Source organism: Macaca mulatta, chromosome 13 (assembly GCF_049350105.2).
Source record: "Macaca mulatta isolate MMU2019108-1 chromosome 13, T2T-MMU8v2.0, whole genome shotgun sequence".
Taxonomy (NCBI): Eukaryota; Metazoa; Chordata; class Mammalia; order Primates; family Cercopithecidae; genus Macaca; species Macaca mulatta.
Window position 1 is genome coordinate 113,035,942 of NC_133418.1, and position 19,280 is coordinate 113,055,221.

Sequence of the window (19,280 nt, forward strand, 5' to 3'; positions counted from 1 at the left end):
TTTCCATCTTGACACTCACTACATGTGAATGTAACTCGCTCACCCTCCTCACCCACGGAGAGTCAGCACTGTCCTGATTCAGGCAGAGGTACCTTCCAGCCCTAACTGGCTGGTGAACAGAATGCTGTGGAGGGGGAGATTTCGCTCGCATGGGAGACTTGAGGCCACAAAAGGCTGGAGAAGGCATGACTGAGTGGGAGAGAGGCTTGGGCCCGGCAAGCTAGAATGGGGGCGTTTCGGGGGGACGTGGAGAATCCCTGCAGGGCTCTGAACCCTGGAGCCACACGAGAGCAATGGGAATTTGGATAAATCACGTTAGTTCTCCTCATTAATCTCACTCATCTAAACACAGAAATGGTATTATGTGCTTTTCAGAATCGCTGTAAGATTTAAGTGAAGTAACCCATGTACCCAGCACAGAACAGCAGCCGGAGAACCTATCTCCCACCTGATGTCTGGGGCTGAGGGCCCCACGGTGGGCACTGTTCTGTTTTGGGCCGCTTGTTGGAGCACTCCACAGACCAGGTGGACACTATGTACGCTGCTGGTTGGCTCGCAGGGCCTGCAATGCCGACAAAACTTGCCTGGAAACTGCAACTTTTTAGCCTACAGAAAATCACTTGGCATATATAATATATAAGCTCCTATTTCTTCATCTGGCTACCTCTGCCATCCCTCAGGATGAGCAGACTGGGATCTACAGGCGCACAGACTGGGATAACCTTTTTAGAGGGCAATTCACCCCTACCTCAATTTTTTTAGAGGCGCACAGACCGGGATAACCTTTTTAGAGGGCAATTCACCCCAAACCTCAATCTCACCCCTAACGCTGCCACCATCTGTGTTCTCCTAGTAATCGATTCCCCTATACTTCGCTCCTTGTTTCTTGGTATTGAATTCAAATTTAGAGTTGCTGGGATTCACTTTCACTCTGGACTCTCCACTGCCACCCCTGACCCCCACTGCCCCTCCCTGGTTGAGGTGCAGCCCTCTCTACAAGTCACCCCGTGCTAGGGCAGGAAAGATTCCATATGCAGAGTGTGGTGCACACAACCAACATTTGCAGGAGGCGGAAACAGGCACTCTGTACTCACTGGCTCACTTTATGGTACAGCTTAGCAATGCCCTGGTGGGTCCAATCCTTCCCAAGGGTGGGCAAAATGTGGCCAAGAGTATCTGATCTAAATGAAGAGAAAAAGAGAAAAATAAAGTAAAATGCCCATTCAGATTCATTGCACCATTCATGCCTCATTAAAAAAAAAACACACACACACACACACACACACACACACAAACAAGACCCACAACTTTCTTTCTGGATAGAAAGCCCAAGGCTCAAGTCATCAAAGTCGATGCTGACGGAGGGACATGGCAATCCACGGAAGGACGCCTCCAGTCTGATCATGCATCGAGGTGCCTGGCTTGCTGAATCAAAGGAAAAGGCCATTCTGAAAAGACGCTCTTGAGAAGCCCCCACAAAAGCAACCAAGTCGGAGAGATAATACCCTAGAGGGAAACAACCCAGCCCTAAACACAATGATTGACACCAAGGAGCTGAAACTAAGTAACTCCAACTGCACCAGAATTCGAACCGTGCAAGTCCCATGAGGGGAGCGGAGGTGCCAACACCAGGCCCAGAGACCACACGGCGAAGCAAAGAAATCTACCATGGCCCCCAAGTCAGCAGGACCTACCTGGTGATCGTCCCGTCAATATCGGAAATGATGACTTTATCATCCCAGTTCCACAGATAGATGGTGCCCTCACAGCGGCAGGTGCCTTGGTACTGCGTGGTGACACTGAAAACCACGTCGTTGGGGCCATTCTTCAACTTCAAGCTTTTCTGAAGAACATGAACCATTAATATTTGTCTGCTTGAGTGAAAGGCCCTGATGGATGGGCATTTGGATTCTGTTCCATGAGAAGCAGCATTTGGCTTTAAAAACAAGGGGCTGTCCTGGGCCCTTGTATAATTCTTTCTTTCCCCCACCCTTCCTTGTTCTGGTTCTTTCTGGGGTTGGACAGGCAAAACGAAACCTCAGCTCTCTCAGGCCCCCTTGTAACGCAATGTGCCTACTTGCTACAGAGTTGTTTTACTTCCCAGGATAATGCTAATTTGACCCAGTATTTTCAGATTAGAGTCATTAGCCAGGATTCAATGACGGGGCTATCCAGCATAATAAATCACAATTTTGGAATAGGATACACTTACCACTCCATGACTAAATAGGAAGGCCATGATTCAGGGAGACAAATTTAAGCCAAGTGTGAAAATACATTACCCTACATAACCATGTTTTTAAGTTGTTATTATTATATTGACACAAACTGGAAAAAGAGAAGTATCGGTTATCAGTCATGCCTCATATCCAGAAGAATATAGTCTAGACCCAAAGAAATCACACCAAATTCAAAATGCAAAGTGACTTTTGAGCAGTTTTGAGTCTCTGTGCCAGGACTCCTGGTGCATTCAGACTCCTGCCATTCAAACCCCCAGGTTGCCTGACTGCAGGTGTCCCCAGTGTCACCAGTGGGAGCCGTGAGTCACACAGAGACTCTCAGGCTGCAGGGTCCCACACATGGCCTGAGTGGGTGTCTGGGCCTGTTCCTTATCTTTTCCTAGTAAACACCCTCACCCCTGAGCCAGGCTCCCCACTAACTCAGGAGAAATGCAAAAGACTTGATTCACAAAAAACACAAGGATAGGCGCCCACTGGCCATGACCAATGGGATCCAAGAAAGGGCTTTTAATTAAAACTGGTCTCACACATGGAAAAATAAAAGGACACCATGACCAGGTGATGCCCCTGGTTACCTGAAATTCTCTAAATTCTATCAGAACTGCTTGATTTCCACCAACGGAAGAGATGCATTTGAGTTAACAAACATCTCTCTCTTGAAGCAAAAACACCCTTGAGTGATTTTCAAGTCTATCCATGATTGACACCTCAGGATGAATTAGCTCTGCCAGGCTGCCTTCCTCCTAAGGAAGGCCAGCAAAAGAAGAAGACAAAAGGGAAGGTCATATTGGGGTCCCAGGCTGGATAGTGCTGGAGTTGGGGTGGAAACAACAGGCACCCAGTTGAGGGACTGCAGGCCCGCTGGGATGAAAGGTGACAAGGGGCACATCCCAACCATCACACAGCCTTAGGAGTCTGCAGAAACCTCATGTGCTTACAACACAGCCACGGCAAACATGGGAGACTCACAAGCTGCTCGGAAGTCAGCCGGAGAGTCTTCTTGTAGCTGACGTTAGGCAGAAGAGGGAGGTGGCCTGAGTTTGATGGCTTGGCAGCTGCGCGCTCCTCATCACTGGAGGATGATTCATGCTTTACTCTGGAACACACAGTGATGTCATCACCAATTAGAAAATGCATCTGGGTAGCCACAAAAAATGCATTAGCCTTTAATCAATGACTAAGTCAATCCAGTCTCTCCTGAGTCCCGTCTCTTGGGTGATCATTTACCATAAGATGCTAAATTTATCAATGAACTCTCACTACATCCCCATTCATGCATCTCTTGCATTACACATGTGGGGGCTGCCTCTCCTCATTCACTTGCCTATTGATGAGCTACAATCACTATTTTAAGCCAACAGGTTCCTATTCATGACAAGCAGGGTTAAACTCCCTCTTGGCCTAGAAAGATGCTAACTGTCTTCTCGGTCTCTCTTCTCTTCCTATCTGTGACTGCAGGCCAAGCGCTTGGAGTCCAAGTTTCTACAAGTCCAAACTCATCCGTCAGTTCCCTGTATAAAGTTTGCCAAATATACAACTCCAAGGAATTAGGGACTTTCTAGGACTTACGAACAGGTGCCAGTGAAAGCAAGGAAGAATCACCAATTCTACCCCGCAGGATCCCCCAGAGGGTCATCCCATGAGCAAGGAATATGCCTTACTTCCCTGCTCAGAATATACAGGTCAGTGTCCCTAACTCCTCTAGACTTTTTTGTTCAGTGGGGAGCTGGGAGGTGCAGGGTGGGAATCAGGCTCGTTTTCTTTAAATAGTTCACATAAAGTATATCTGTAATTAGCTGTTGACTCAGTGAAAATCCTGCTATGACATAATCCCCAACCCAGTAGTATTAGCTCTGCCTTCCAGGACCACTATCTTTGAAAATGCCTCAATGCTATATGAAGCGCTTAGTAAATGCCTTAGACTAAATGGAAAAGGCTGAGTGGCCCTGAAAGCAGCACATCCCAAGCCCTCCGGTACTTTGCCTTCCTACAAAGCTTCTGGCTCAGCACCTTCCTCTTGGCAAGGTTAGCGTATACACAGAGCTCCAGCTCATTTTTTTTAACTGTTTTTTTTATTTTTTATTTTTCTATTGACATATTAATTGTACATATTTATGGGGTACCTGTAATATTCTGATAAATGCATACATTTGCATTTATCAAAATATCATGCATACCCTGATCAAACCAGGGTAATCAGCATATCCATCACCCCAAACTGTTATCATTTCTTTGTGTTGAAAACATTCCAAATCTTCTCTTTTAGCTATTTTGAAATTTATAATTACTGTTAACTATAATCATTCTATGCCATCAAACGCCAAAACTTATTCTTTTCATCTAACTGTATGTTTGTACCCATTAACCAACCTCTCTTCATGCGCCTCTCCCCTCTACCGTTCCCAGGTCTGGTAACCACCATTCTACCCTCTACCTCCATGAGATCAACATTTTCAGCTCCCACATATGCGTAAGAACACGTGATATTTGTTTTTCTGTGCCTGGCTTATTTCACTTAACATGATGACCTCCAATTCCACCTATGTTGCCACAAATGACAGGATTTATTCTTTTTTATGTCTGAATAGTACTCCACTGTGTATATGTATCACATTTTTCTTCATCCATTTATCCATCGATGGACACTTAGCTTGGTTCCATATTTCAACTCCTGTGAATAGTGCTGTGATAAACATGGGGGTGCAGGCATCCCTTTGACATCCTGATTTCCCTTCCTTTGGATAAATAACTCAGTAGCAGGATTGCTGGATTGTATGGTAGTTCTATTTTTAGTTTTCTAAGAAATCTCCTACTGTTTTCCCATAATAGCTGTACTAATTCACATTCCCACCAACAGTGTTTAAGAGTTCCCTTCTCTCCATATCCTTCGGAGCATTTGTTACTTTTTGTGTTTTTGATAGTAGCCATGCTAACTGGGGTGAGATGCTATCTCACTGTGGTTTTGATTTGCACTTTCCTGATTAGTGATGTTGAGCAAATGGGACTATATCACATTCAACAGCTACTGCCCAGCAAAGGAAACAATCAACAGAGCAAAGAGACAACCCGTTAAATGGAGAAGACATGTGCAAACTCCTCATTCAACAAGGGGCTGATACCCTGAACATACAAGGAACTCAAACAACTCAACAGCAGAGAAACCAATAACCCCATTTAAAAGTGGGCAAAGGATCTGAATTTCACAAGAGAAGATGTACCAGTGTGTGTCTTATCTTTTTATGTCAATAAACTCTCTCCTCTCAGTGCTAACTTCCTCTCATCCTACTGCCTCCTGTTTCCCCCGCCCTTGCCTCCCTTAAGATCTCCTATGCAACCTACAGCTTTCGGACCCCATACGTGTTCATTTGAGAAGTGATTCCCAGCCTCACCGACACGGCAAAACCCATCTCTACAAAAAATTAAAAAATTAGCTGGGCATGGTGGCGCATGCCTGTAGTCCCAGCTACTTGGGAGGCTGAGGCAAGAGAATCACTTGAACCCAGGAGGCAGAGGTTGCAGTAAGCCAAGAATGCGCCACTGCACTCCAGCCTGGGTGACAGGGTAAGATCCTGTCTCAAAAAAGAAAAAAAAGAGATCCCTACAACCCAGTACTGCCCAATACTGGGGAGACGTGAAGGAGGACAGCGTTCCACAGCACCCTCACTTCTGTGGTGTTTCTAACACACTTGTGTGGAGACCTGGCTCCTTCCAGTCCTAGAATGAGCAGGCCCTGCCTAAGCACCTGCTCCCTGGGCCCCAGGAAAGGGAGGTCTGTGGGCTTCGGGCTGCTGGCCCAGAGCTCGTTCAACCAACACTCAAGCATACCATGCCACGCATCAATGGCACAGCAAATAACCTATTCCTACTCACACAGCGCTTGTGTCTAAATCACAACACAGAGACCTGGGCTGAAGACAAAGATTTAGAGATCACTGGGACAGAGTCCTGGGGGAATACGCCATGGCAACAGGAGGCTGAGTTGAAGGAGAACAGAGCATCGGCTAGAACTGTGGTTGGTCTGTGGCGGAGCTAAGCTACACGTGGATGGAACAATGCCACGACACTGGGGGCTGATTCTGATTCTAGGTAGCGTGGAGATGGCACAGCAGTTAGACTCTGAAACACACAGATTTCCAGCCCTTGGTAACTTCAGGCTGTATTACCTTGGAGAAATCACTTCTTCATCGTTTAGCCTTGATTTCTTATCTGAAAATGCAGAGGAACAACTGAACCACATCCACTCAAAACTTCAGGATGCAGGCAGGCAACAGGCTGCAGAGACCTGGACCGGGAGACCCAGACATAAGCCCCAGCAAAGGCCGTATCCTAAAACATTCCTCCCTGGGCCTCAGTGGGTTCCTCTGTAAAATGACCTGGTCCGACCAAAGTCCCTTCCAGTTCTGACACCTACAGACTCTGAACTAGGCTGGCTCTTCTGAACCAACAACCTGGAGGTTTTCGGACAGTGTAGATGTGGTCCTGGAGCCAGTACAGCCTGGCAAATGCTGCTAGGGACGGGGGCGGTGCAGATTTCCTTGTCAAGCAGAAGAAGAAAGAGGCTACAGGCCCCTCATTGAATGGGAAAATGTTTATGTTCCAACCAAACAGTTTGGAGTGAAATGAGATCCAAATGTGAAGCAAAGCTCTTGGTGACAACAGATTGATGTGTACCTCTGCCGGCGGGATGAGGAGGCAAGGCGGAATGGCTGTGATTTCCATCTGCTGCTTTTAAAAAAAAAAAAAAAAAAAAAAAAAAAACCCCACTAAATTTGTGCAGCATGCCATGTTTGAAGGAACACAGAAAGGAAAACACAGATACAAAGACTAAAATGCGAGATGTGCAGTTGGCTGTTGGTGGTTTCGGCTTAGGGCAAGTACACGGTCATTTGCGGCTGCCACGTCCCAGATTGCGCCACCCTGCACAGAATAAAATGTCTCCTTTTCGGAGGCCCCCACCCCACCCCTTACAATGGCTCATTAAATGTTGCTTGCTTTACAGTATCTGCAAGAAGCAACAAAACAAAACAAAAGGGCTCATGTCATTTGAAAATGTGTGCACAGAAGAGTAGCTGTGAACAACATCTAAGTTAGCACTTGTCAGTGTACGTTTTTCAAACGGTATTTTAATTATTTGTATGGTGACAAGCTGTTTGCTCAATTATGGGACTTCGGGGACTGTTACGTCAATCAAGTCTGTCAATTAGGAAAACATTCTGACACCTTTTTTTTTTTTTTAGTCAACTGCATGACTCTAATAAGGAGACTCAAAGTCTGAGATGCCAGTACAAATTAAAACGTTTACATTTTTCAAGAGAACTTTATATTCTTTTCAAAATCTTTCTTTTTCACAAGAACCAATTCTTAATTTTTCAGGTTTGATGACGAACCATAGTGTGACTAACTCAGAATAGCGAATGGTCCAGCTGTTTCTATTTGACGGGGAAAAGCATTTTTTGCCCACATTTGAATATGATTGTATCAGACAGTGAGAAAAATCCGTGACACCCCAAGTAAACTGCAAGAGCTGAGGTTCCAACTTGGGAAGAGCTGCAGAAGTATCTCGCTGCTCTCCCCACTCTCCTGGGGTCCTGCCTGCTATGGCTAGACGGAGTGAGAGTAAGAGCAGTGCTGGCACCAGCGATGCCACTGTGCCCGCTGTGTATGGGCCCCTCCCAGTGGCTGTCCTCTTCCTTCCCTTGTAAACCTAACTCTGACCCTCAGGCCCATCTTCCCCTAGGTCTAAGACTGGCTATATTAGTCTGTTCTCACACTGCTCCATGACTGGGTAATGTATAAAGAAAAGAGGTATTAATTGAATCACAGTTCCACATGGCTGGGGAGGCCTCAGGAAACTTACAATCATGACGGAAGGCAAAGGAATAGCAGGCACCTTCTTCACAGGGCAGCAGGACGGAGTGAGTGCAAGCAGGGGAAATGCCAGATGCTTGTAAAACCATCAGATCGCACGAGACTCAATCATCATCACGAGAACAACAGCATGGGAGAAACGGCCCCCCTGATCCAATTCGCTCCACCCGATCCCACCCCTGACACGTGGGGATTTGGGGATTATAATTCAAATTTGGGACATTTGGGTGGGGAAACAGAACCAAAGCATATCATTCTGCCCCTAGACCCTCCCAAATCTCATCTTTTCACATTTCAAAACCAATCATGCCTTCCCAACAGGTCCCCCAAAGTCTTTTTTTTTTTCTTCAGATGGAGTCTTCCTCTGTCACCCAGGCTGGAGTGCAGTAGCACGATCTTGGCTCACTGCAGTGACCTCTGCCTCCTGGGTTCAAGCGATTCTTCTGTCTCAGTATCCCCAAGTAGCTGGAATTACAGACGCATGCCACCATGCCCGGCTGATTTTTATATTTTTAGTAGAGACGGGGTTTCACCATGTTGGCCAGGCTGGTCTCGAACTTCTGACCTCAGGTGATCTGCCCGCCTCGGCCTCCCAAAGTGCTGGAATTATAGGCGTGAGCCACCGTGCCCGGCCCAGTCCCCCCAAGTCTTAACTCATTTCAGCATTAACTCAAAGTCTACAGTTCAAAGTCTCATCTGAGACAGGTCCCCTCTGCCTATGAGCCAGTAAAATCAAAAGCAAGTGAGTTACTTCCTAGAACAATGGGGGTACAGGCACTGGGTAAATATACCTGTTTCCAATGGGACAAATTGGCCAAAACGAAGGGGCACAATCCCCATGCAAGTGTGAAATCCAATAGGACAGTCAATAAATTTTAAAGTTCCTAAATGATCTCCTTTGACTCCATGTCTCACATCCAGGTCATGCTAATGCAAGAGGTGAGCTCCCACAGCCTTGGGCACTGCCAGAGGGCGGGAAGGACTTGGCAGACATCTCGCATTTAGCCCTCAGAGTATATTTTAAAATACTTGAAACTCTATGGTTTGGGACTGAACGCGTGTCCTCCAGGTGACCACACAGCCACCCTCCCCGATCGGTTTCTGCACTCTGGATCATTTTCTCATGAAGTTGCCGCAAAGACCCAGTGAGATGTGGTCTACTGCATCGGTGTTACTCTTAATCCCATTTCACAGATGGAGACGCTGAGAGGTGGATTAATTTGCCAAAGATCACACTGAAGGCTGTTGGACAAGGTCCCTGCTCTACATCCTGCTCTGTACTACCTCTTGTGTTTAGAAATTATTGCCAAGACAGAGAAGGTTATTAAAATGAATTCCAGGAAAATGAGGCATTTCTAGTGTAGCTATTTAAGTTGGTTTAAGTTGCTGAGAGCACCCAGTTTTGCATCTTTCTTTGTGTGCCTCTTTCGGGGTAGCGTGCCTCCACGCAGCCTCCAGGTCAGCTCCATCCCAGCCTGTCTGGGCACCGACGGTGGCACTGGCATCTTTGCTCAGATGTGTCAGGGAGCTTGCCCGAGGTCCAGTGGTTACCAAGGAGCACAGCTGGAATTCCAAACCAGACCCACCTGACTCTAAAGTCGGCTGCTTCCGCTACAGCTTGCGGAGTAAACAACCACTTATTTTAAAAATGTCTGGTTTCCATGCTGGCTGCTTGACGGATCACTCAGAGGGTGGCACGTTCTTGGCCTGGGCTCCATCCTCAACACACCTGCCTTTTCCCTTCCAAGCGCACTCACAGCGAAACTCAGAATTCCCAGCTGGGAAATGTCGAGACCCTGGTGCCTTCCCATTCTTTCTTGTGCCTGCGAAGCACAGACCAGGGGTGGGTCAGCGAGGAGGCACCTGGGACACCACCAGGGGAAACGGAAACATTCCCCTTCAAGAGCATCCCAAGCGAGAGCGAGCCAGGCCATTCACAGGCACATTCAAACTCAGCCCTGCCAGGTCCCACAGACTCGTCTCCACCCTGTTCTTCTCCACAGAGAACAATAAAGAAATCAGATCGTTTCCTACCTGCCTCCCACGTGGGTTTCTGTTTGTAGTAAAGACTCCTAGATGTAAAATTGTTTAAGACGCAGAGCCATGGCCAGGATTCAGAGGAATGGAAATCCACGCCTGCCTCTCCCATAAATCAACACCACATGGAGAAATCCTCAGTGGTTCAGTGGTGGTTGAGCAACACTTTGGAAAGGCTGCTCTGCGGGGCAGTGGCCTCCAAGATACAACAACGAGTAAGATGTGGATCTGGCCCCAATTAATCTGTTAGCACTTTCTGTCTGCTAAATAAGAAATGGAATCCTGGATTTCTTAAGCACGGAAATACTGTAAACATGAAGTAATAAGTAAAAGATGGTACAGAGCAAATCATCCAGTGTCAGTATATGATACCTGCATCATAATTAGTGTATAATTGGACTGTCCTCAGAGTCACCTCCAACCCCATACAAAGAGATTAACCTGAAGACAAACCACAAATACTGATCAGTATCATCAAAATCTAACCTCTCCTACGTCAAGTGAATATGAATCCACGTTAAAAGTATCAACATAAGTCCTGGTCAGCATTTAAATTGCAGAGAAAGGCAAGTTCCTTCAGAAGTGAAACTTATTTCCATGTTATCGTTAGGGCTGTTATTTGTTACTGTCATCACTGATATTATTCTCACTGTTATTATTGTCATTATTGTCATCATCATCATCATCTTTGTATAAAGGGCAATCACACGCCAGGACCATGCGAAATGCTCTAGTTATATTATCTCACTTAAGGCTCACATTTATTTTGCAGATTAGCTATCTAAGGGAGCAACTGCATCCATTTTGCTCATGGGAAAACCAAGTTAAATAAATTGCTCCAGGTCACCAAGTGAATCACAGAGCCAGAGTTGGAACCGTGTGAACCCTAGGGGCATCCAGGCGGCATGTGCCATGAACTTGGACGCTGCAACATCCCAAGAAGCCTCCTACCGCACCTGGTGGCCATGCTGAGCTGCGGTGGTTGCTCTCCGGTGCTATGTCCGTTGCCAGCCAAGCACTGCTCTGGCTTACTCTCCTAGAGAAGGAGAAAAGAAAGAGTCACAGAAGTACCACAGAGAAGGGGCTTGCAGGCAGCTGGTGTTTTCCCATGGGCTTCCTTAATGCAGGATCCCTGAAGGTAGACCCTTCCCCAAGGACGCCCACCCTAGCGATCGCCCCAGGAGGCTCTGGCTGTGTTTATTTCAGTGGTCCTGATCGCTCCTTTGCTAAGAAGTATACGATTAAACCAAGAAATATTTTTGACAGAAATGAGTCTGTTATCTGTGAGTGTTTGTGGCACCAAACCAAACTCCATCATCACTGTAGCTTATGCAAATGCTTGATCAAGGGCTGCTTGGATTCTGGGGGCCTTTCAAAATATTTTCTTGAAATTGCTGATAGAAATGCTTGAAAATATTTTCATAGTATATTTTGTCTGGGGAAGATGTGAAAGCATTTTCTTCTTTTCCAAGATCACATACTCTTAATAGAATATCCTCTGTTGGTGTACTGGAAAGAACCTTGGATTTCTAAGAGAACACCTGGGCCCAGTCTTGTCTCTCTTGCTTACAAACTTTGGGCAAGTCATTCAACTGTTCAGAACTTCGCTTCCTCATCTGTGAAACAGGGGTGATATTCTCCATCTCCTAACACTGCTATGAGGACTAAAGGAGACTCTGTGTCTGAAACACAAAGCTAGGCACGCAGCAGGCGAGGGAGGACGGAGATGGGCAATGGCCCTATGGACAGAAGAGACCAGAGAGAAATGCCAAGGGACCAGGGGTAAATGACTAAATCTCTTTATCCGTGCTCGTTTCATCAGGAGATAGGTTAACAATTTCTACTACGGTCCTTTAATAAAGAAAATGAACAATACAAACAACATAATAGGGTGACTGTCTTAACATATGATTAGCATGAACTAATTTCAAATATCCTTTAGGTTTTTTAATAAGCACACAAATCATTGATATAATGTGTCCAGTTATGTTTTATCTATTATCATGTGACTTAGCCACCACTATTAGCAATTTCTTCTTAGGCTATTTCCCAAATATATATCTAACTGAAATAAGTATGTTTTAGATTTTTAAAGAAACACTTAATTTCATAATTGTTCCTTACTTTATAGCAGCACTCCACTTAATTCAAACTGGTGAGAATTTGGATATTCTACAAAGAAGTCACTGAAATATACTTCCACCTTAAATTCTAGAACATTCTGCTCTCTAGTAAGAAAACTAGAGAGGCCCTTCATGCTTTACGGCCTCTAGTATAAAGCATATATATTTGCACTCATTTGTCTGTAGCCCTTGGAGATCAGTAAAACTGATAGGAAGACCTCAGATATGCTAACAGAAAACGTCAAAGAACAACTATATCTTGATAAAACTCTTCCAGCAAATGTTTTCCCTTTCAACTAATGGCATACATAGAGTTCATGGCAGTTTAGGATTAAAATAACCAATTTGACTGTTGTCCCTGTGGCTTCTTCATACTACTTTCCGAGAGAAATCAGCACACCCTCAACAAATGTTTGCTGAACCCCTACTCTGGGTCCAATATGGGGGCCAAGAACACCAAAGCAATCAGAGCCATACATGGTCTCTGCCTCATGGAGTTTTGGGTCTAGACAGAAAGGAAAGGTTCCTCACATAGTCACACTAGTGATTATATAATTATCAACTATGACAACATTTATGGAGGAAGAGTTCACAGGCAGAGGACAGCAGACCAGACTCACATGCAGAGAAAGGGCTACTGGATCTGCTAGTTAGCTAAGCGAAGCAGGGGAGAGGGGTCCACGGAATACTGGGTGATGAAAACAGCATGTGCAAAGCCCTCAGGGTAGAAGGTACCTCCAGCCATTGAAGCTAATGCACAGAGAGGAGAGGAAAACAGCAAAGATGAGATTAAAGAGGCAGGCAGGAGCTAGAACACACAAGCACTGTAGGTCGTGGTAAGGACACCAGCCTTCATTATAAGAGCCCTGGGGAACCACAGTAAGGCTTTAAGCAAGAAGCAACATAAATGGGAGCAGTCCCCTAAAGAGACCAATGCATCCGCAGTACAGAGAATGAAGAAGCAAGGGCGAGGATGGGTGCAAAGAGACCATCTGGAAGCACCTCTGGGAGAGATGACGGTAGTGCAGATTCGTGGGAGTGGAGCTGGAGAGACATGGACACGTCAGGTAAGTATTTAAGATGGAAAACTGATAGGACCTAGTGTGGGAGTGAGGCTAAAAGCATGAATCTCACCCACGGATGGACAGTGGTGCCATTTTCTGACTATGGCCCCAGTGATGGAAGAACTCGCAAGAATCCCGTGAGTTCAACTCTGGAAGTGTTAAGTTTGAAATACCTTGAGGCATCCGCAGGACAATGTCTGCTTAGTTGGCTACTTGATAAATGCATGTGGAGTAGAAAAGAATGTCCGGTTTGGAGACAACAACGGAGTCATCGCATGGGCAGAAGGGAAAAGTAAGAAGTAAAAGGAGAAAAGGTGGCCTAACATGAGCTTTGAGGACCCTCCTAGAGGTGACTAAGCCAGAGCGGGAGCAGCCTGCCAGGAGGAGGAGGCCCAGGTGGACTTAGGGGCCTGGGAGCCAAGCGAAGCAAGTGCTTCAAGAAATAGGAGGAGAAGGCAACGAAGATCTTAAAGAAATCACAGGCACTCATAAGTAAGGCCAAAGCCATGGACCTTCAGACATTCCATTTCAGTGAAAGGACTCAGAGAATTAGTCAACTGCTCTAAGTATATATACCTCATTAAAATTGTCCTCACAGGCAAGGCGTGGTGCCTCACGCCTGTAATGTCAATGCTTTCAGAGGCCTAGGGAGGCAGATCACTTGAGCCCAGGAGTTTGAGACCAGCCTGGGCAACATGGTGAAACCCAACTCCGCTAAAAATGCAAAACTTAGCCATGCGTGGTGGTGCACGCCTGTAATCCCAGCTATTCTAGAGGCTGAGATGGGAGGATTGCTTGAGCCCAGGAGGCAGAAGTTGCAGTGAGCTGAGATTGCACCACTGCACTCCAGCCTGGGTGACTGAGCGAGCCCATTTCAAAAAAAGAAAGGAGGGGAGAGGAGGGGAGGGGATGAGAGGGGAGGGGAGGGGAGAAAAAGAAAAAGAAAAAAATTGTCTCCAGAAGCAGAAGGAAGATATTTAATTTCTTAAGAAACTGAATTTCCAAGGTGAATCCCTTCTTTTATAGATGACGAAATCTTACCATGAGGGAGTGACTTGACCACAGTCTCCTAACGGTTACAGAGCCAGGGGGTGACGCCTATGCTGCTGGCTCCTGACCTTCCTCTCCACCTTCCCCATGTTCCGCAAGCCCTAGCCCTACTTCATGGCAGAGCTGGCTCATGAAAACTCAGCACTAGGGCCTATGTTCATTTCTCTGATGTAACTACATGAAAACCAATCTCACTACACAAAATCAAAACTTGCTAAGTGTGAGCACTTCTTTGTCTTCTGGGCTTACCTCCTTGATCGTGGTGTTTCTTCCCCTCCATGAAAACCACCATCTTCCTCCCTTTTTGGGCATTTTATCCCTCATGATAGATTCCACAGTGGCCTGTTTTAAATGGATGGTAACATAAATAATGGAACAAAAAAAGATCAACTTAGCACATTCAAACCAAAAGAAACATACATGCAAATTAAAGTAAGATTTAAAAAAAAAAAATCAGAGAAAACACAACATACTATTTGTGGGTTAAAAATTTTAGAGAAGCAAAACCTAATGGCGTCCAAAATTACATGAAGGTAACTTAAGCATGAAGACTTAAGAAGATGTTAAAGGAATAAACAAACAACAAATAAAATACAACACAACAACAACAACAGAAAAAGAAAGCATTAGAAATCATTAGTGATTAGTAAGACTGGAAGTTTTCAAATTAAAGTGGCTAACTGGTTAAGATATTATTACTCTCAATATGATTATAAAATAAAATATGAAATGATTAATATGGGGTAGAGGATAAAACAGTTTTCAACAAAAGGTAAAACGCATAGGATTTTTACGAAGTGTAAATTTCTAAACATTTACATTAATAGGTACATCTGATTTAAAATCTCAAGTATTAAAAAGAGAATTTATACGTTTAACTTAGGCAAATGAGTTTAATGGGGAGATTAAATATGAATTGATAATTTTCTACGTTTTTTCCAAAGAACAAAATATCTATCTATCTTGAGGTTAATTACAGGACCAAGGTAAAAGTCATGTAATGTCCCTTCCTCAATTTACAGAACTTTCAAGTAGCTGACACCTCAGCTAGTAACGAAAGAAAGATTTAAGCTGAAAGATTCAGTCTAACAGGGTGCAGGGAAACAGATAGGTAAGTAATTTACTATGTAGCTTAAAAGATCTCTATCTGACACAAAAGAAAACCCAACTGCAGTAAAACACAAACCACTCACATCCACTTCATAAATAGGACAATTCATAGAGCTGTCAATGACCTATTTCCCCTAAATCTACTCATAAATGTAACAAAACCACAATTTAAAAAAAAAAAAAAAACAAGCAAGCCAAAGAAAGGAAAAAAACAAACAAGAGTATTTTCAGTCCTTCACAACTTGTTCTAATGTTCATTTGAAAAACAAACAAAGATAGCCTAGAAAATTCTCAGGCAGAAGAGTAGTAAGTAGAATAAGCACTACTGGATATTAAAATATACCTAAATATACTAAAAGAATGCAGTGTTGGTATACAAGGACACATATCACAGGAACAGAAAACAAAAGTCCAGAAATAAATCTAAATTCACAGAGAAATGTAACAGAAGGTGAAGTTGTAAGTGCCTCTGAGTGGAGGATAGGGTTAGTTAACACACGGTCCTGGGATAATTCAGTAGCCATGTCAGACCCTGGAGGATAGGGTTAGTTAATACACGGTCCTGGGATAATTCAGTAGCCATGTCAGATCCTGTGAGCAGCTCACCTGCCTCCCCTTTCTTGCTGACAGATCTGAAACTGTTCAAGAATCAGGCTGCAATGCATGTGGAGAAGGCTGGCTCAACTCCAGAGGATGCACCTCAATGGCTGAAGCCATTCACTGTCATTTCATTGCTTTGCCAAGAACTGCTTTAGAGGCAATCATGCGACCAACTTTGGCCAATGAAATACGAGCAAGCTGCCCCACCCTCCCGTTTCAGATGTGGCGGTATGAGGAAATGATCTGTAGGGCAGTCATCTTGTGACCATCAAGGAAAAGCTGAGAAAATCACAAAGAAGCTAACCCAAATTCATCAAGCCTGAAACTGTCAACCTCCAAGATCGTTGTCATATGAGATTATTACTTAAGCCATTTTAGTCATTCTGTTTCCTAAAACAAAAAGCATCTTCACCAATTCAAGAATTTCCTAGGGAAAAAAAAAAACTGGTTTGGTTCCCAATACCTCCCTCATTAAGCTCAAAATAAAATCTAGATGGATGAAAGATTTTAAAATCTTTCAAAATTTCCAAAACTTGTAAAAATACACCCCATATACAAGAAAGCACAAAAAGAAAATATAAGGCCTATCTTCACAAGTTTTGGAAATGGGGAAGCAGGGCCATTTTAAGCATGATACAAAACCCAACAGCCATAAAAGATAAGATGGGCAAATTCTACATTTAAAAATAATGTCTATATTAGAGAAATGCCATATATAGAGTCAAAAGTTACTGACTTGTAAAAAGATTTAGCATGCATATCACAAGAACTAATTTAAGTTTCAGAGCCCATGTGGATTTCTTTTTCAGTGAATAAATAAAGCCTTTAGCTATATTGCTATTGCAATGGGCTTTTTTCTTACGGATTTGTAAATGTTGAGAACAGTGACATAAAAATGTGTCCCAGGCCATGGATACCATGGCAGGGACAAAATAAAAACCACTCTGGAGAACATGCCCTCAGCCCAGTCCACAAAGGTACCCACAGATAAAGCACCATCCAACATGAGATTGCAGTCCTCAAAACACAACGCATGCACACACACACACACAGACACACACACGTACACATGTGCACATACACACACGCACACACCTGCACAAGTATGCACACATGCACAAGTATGCACACATACACACGTCCACACACACGTGTGCACATGCTCACATGCAAATGCACACACATGCACATATGCACACACGCACATGCACACACACTGACACATAGGCACAGGCACACACACACATACGCAAACCCAGGAAGAAGCAAGCCTAGACTCAACAAAGTCCGATTAGACCTTCAAGAATCTCAAGTGTTAGAACTGGCTGACCGACTGCAACATCCTAAGGCACACAAAAGCTTGCTAAGCACACAAAGGATACAAACAAGTCTAAGGCAGTCTCTGCAGCAAAAAACGTATAATCTAGTAGGAAGATCTATCATTGAAAATTAACAATTCCCGGCTGACTGTCTGGTGAATTGTTTTGGGGAGGATGAGAACACTGCAGGCTGGCAGGTGGTGTGGCTGCCCTCCTACCTCTTCCCTGCGGCCACTTACCTACTCTCCCCTGCAGACTGGGAGCTGCCCAGGCCCTGTACTGGCTCCAGCCTCAGAGAATCAGGCATGGGGCCGGCTTCCTGGCTGAGCAGCACCTGACACTGGCACGGACACCTGCGCCTGACCTCGATGCCTGCTCCACCCCTTCCAGGGTGACACTCATCTCCCTTTGTCCTCACTGGGCTCTGAGGTCCTGGCACCCGTCTGCTCAGCCTCCACCTGTGCCCCTTGCACGGCAGATATTGAGAAAGGAATCTTTGGTCCATGATTGGCAGGTTTTGCCTCGATAAGGAGGAGGGGGAACCACGTGCACGGTGCAAGAGAGAGATCTGAAACTCCTGGCCTGTATGCTCATGAACTTCAAAACAGCACAGTGGAATTAACTCTGTGGTTTCCACAATAAAAGTGAAATTCCAATCACCCAGATTAAGCTATTCATCATTTCTAGCATCCCCTTTTCTTTCTCATGTTAAAGCTCACCTTTGGCAAAGGTTTCTGGAAGGCCTGCATTGCCAGGAGGAGGGGTGCTGCTGTTGTCCAATTATAGTATCTAACACAAAACAATGAAATAGATGTCAAAAAACCGAGGCTCAGACTGAAAACCTTTCCAATGTCATATAAAGTAGTCAAGGAAAGCTCAGGACCCCAGCGAGGTCCTTAAAGAGCTCAATACTCTTGCTAGCCCCCTCCTCTCCCCCAGGCAGAGGCTCCCGTCCACCTCACCCCAGCCGCTAGTGAGGGCCCAGCAGCAGCCGTGCCAGCAGGGCGGACAGTTGGACATGCCAGCAGCCCAAATCCCACAGTACAGCTGGGGCACCAAACCACAATGTGCTTGGTGTATTTCTTGCCACATGTTAAGGAAAAGGCAACTAGGTGTAAAACGTCCATGGCTTAAGGGAGAAAAGCTTGCTAACAGTCTGTAAAAATAACTGTACATCCCTTGCCCTCAGATAATGAAGTTTTCTTTTTTTTTTTTTTGTGAGATGGAGTCTCGCTCTGTCACCCAGGCTGAAGTGCAGTGGCTTCATCTCGGCTCACTGCAAGCTCCACCTTCCGGGTTCAGGCCATTCTCCTGCCTCAGCCTCCCAAGTAGCTGGAACTACAGGTGCCTGCCACCATGCCCAGCTAATTTTTTGTTTTTTTTTATGTAGAGACAGGGTTTCACCGTGTTAGCCAGGATGGTCTCGATCTCCTGACCTCGTGATAAGCCCGCCTCGGCCTCCCAAAGTGCTGGGATTACAGGTGTGAGCCACTGCGACCGGCTGATAATGAAGCTTTTCAAAAGGGTAGAGATGTAGGCTACTCTGATATACCCATGTACTGCAAAGTGTGACTATTCCCATTCAATAAGAACATCGAGCTGGGTGTAGTGGCTCACACCTGAAATCCCAGCACTTTGGGAGGCCAAGGTGGGAGGATCTCTTAAGCTCACAAGTTCAAGGCTACAGTGAGCTACAACTGCATACAGCCTGGGAGACAGAGCTACACCTCGTCTCAAAAAAAAAAAGAAAAAGAAAAAGAAAAACTAGTAGAGATGAATACTAAAACTCACAGGACTGAGGGCTATCGGAACCTATCAGCTGTACTGACAGTTCTATGGATATGGAACTCTGACCACAGTGAAGGCATA

General features: G+C 45.1%; 1 protein-coding gene across 19 annotated transcripts in view; it reads right to left on the reverse strand.

The window, feature by feature from the left end:
* LPIN1 (lipin 1) overlaps positions 1-19,280 on the reverse strand; it is a 143,265-nt gene that overhangs the window by 21,062 nt on the left and 102,923 nt on the right. For all 19 annotated transcript variants that reach the window (XM_015111738.3, XM_028831962.2, XM_015111731.3 and 16 more), the window contains 6 exons: positions 18,131-18,200; positions 14,632-14,724; positions 11,102-11,181; positions 3,210-3,336; positions 1,695-1,843; positions 1,095-1,181 (listed from right to left, as the gene is read on the reverse strand). In XM_015111738.3, coding sequence (XP_014967224.3) covers positions 1,095-1,181; positions 1,695-1,843; positions 3,210-3,336; positions 11,102-11,181; positions 14,632-14,724; positions 18,131-18,200 — 606 coding nt within the window. The remainder of the gene's footprint in view (positions 1-1,094; positions 1,182-1,694; positions 1,844-3,209; positions 3,337-11,101; positions 11,182-14,631; positions 14,725-18,130; positions 18,201-19,280) is intronic.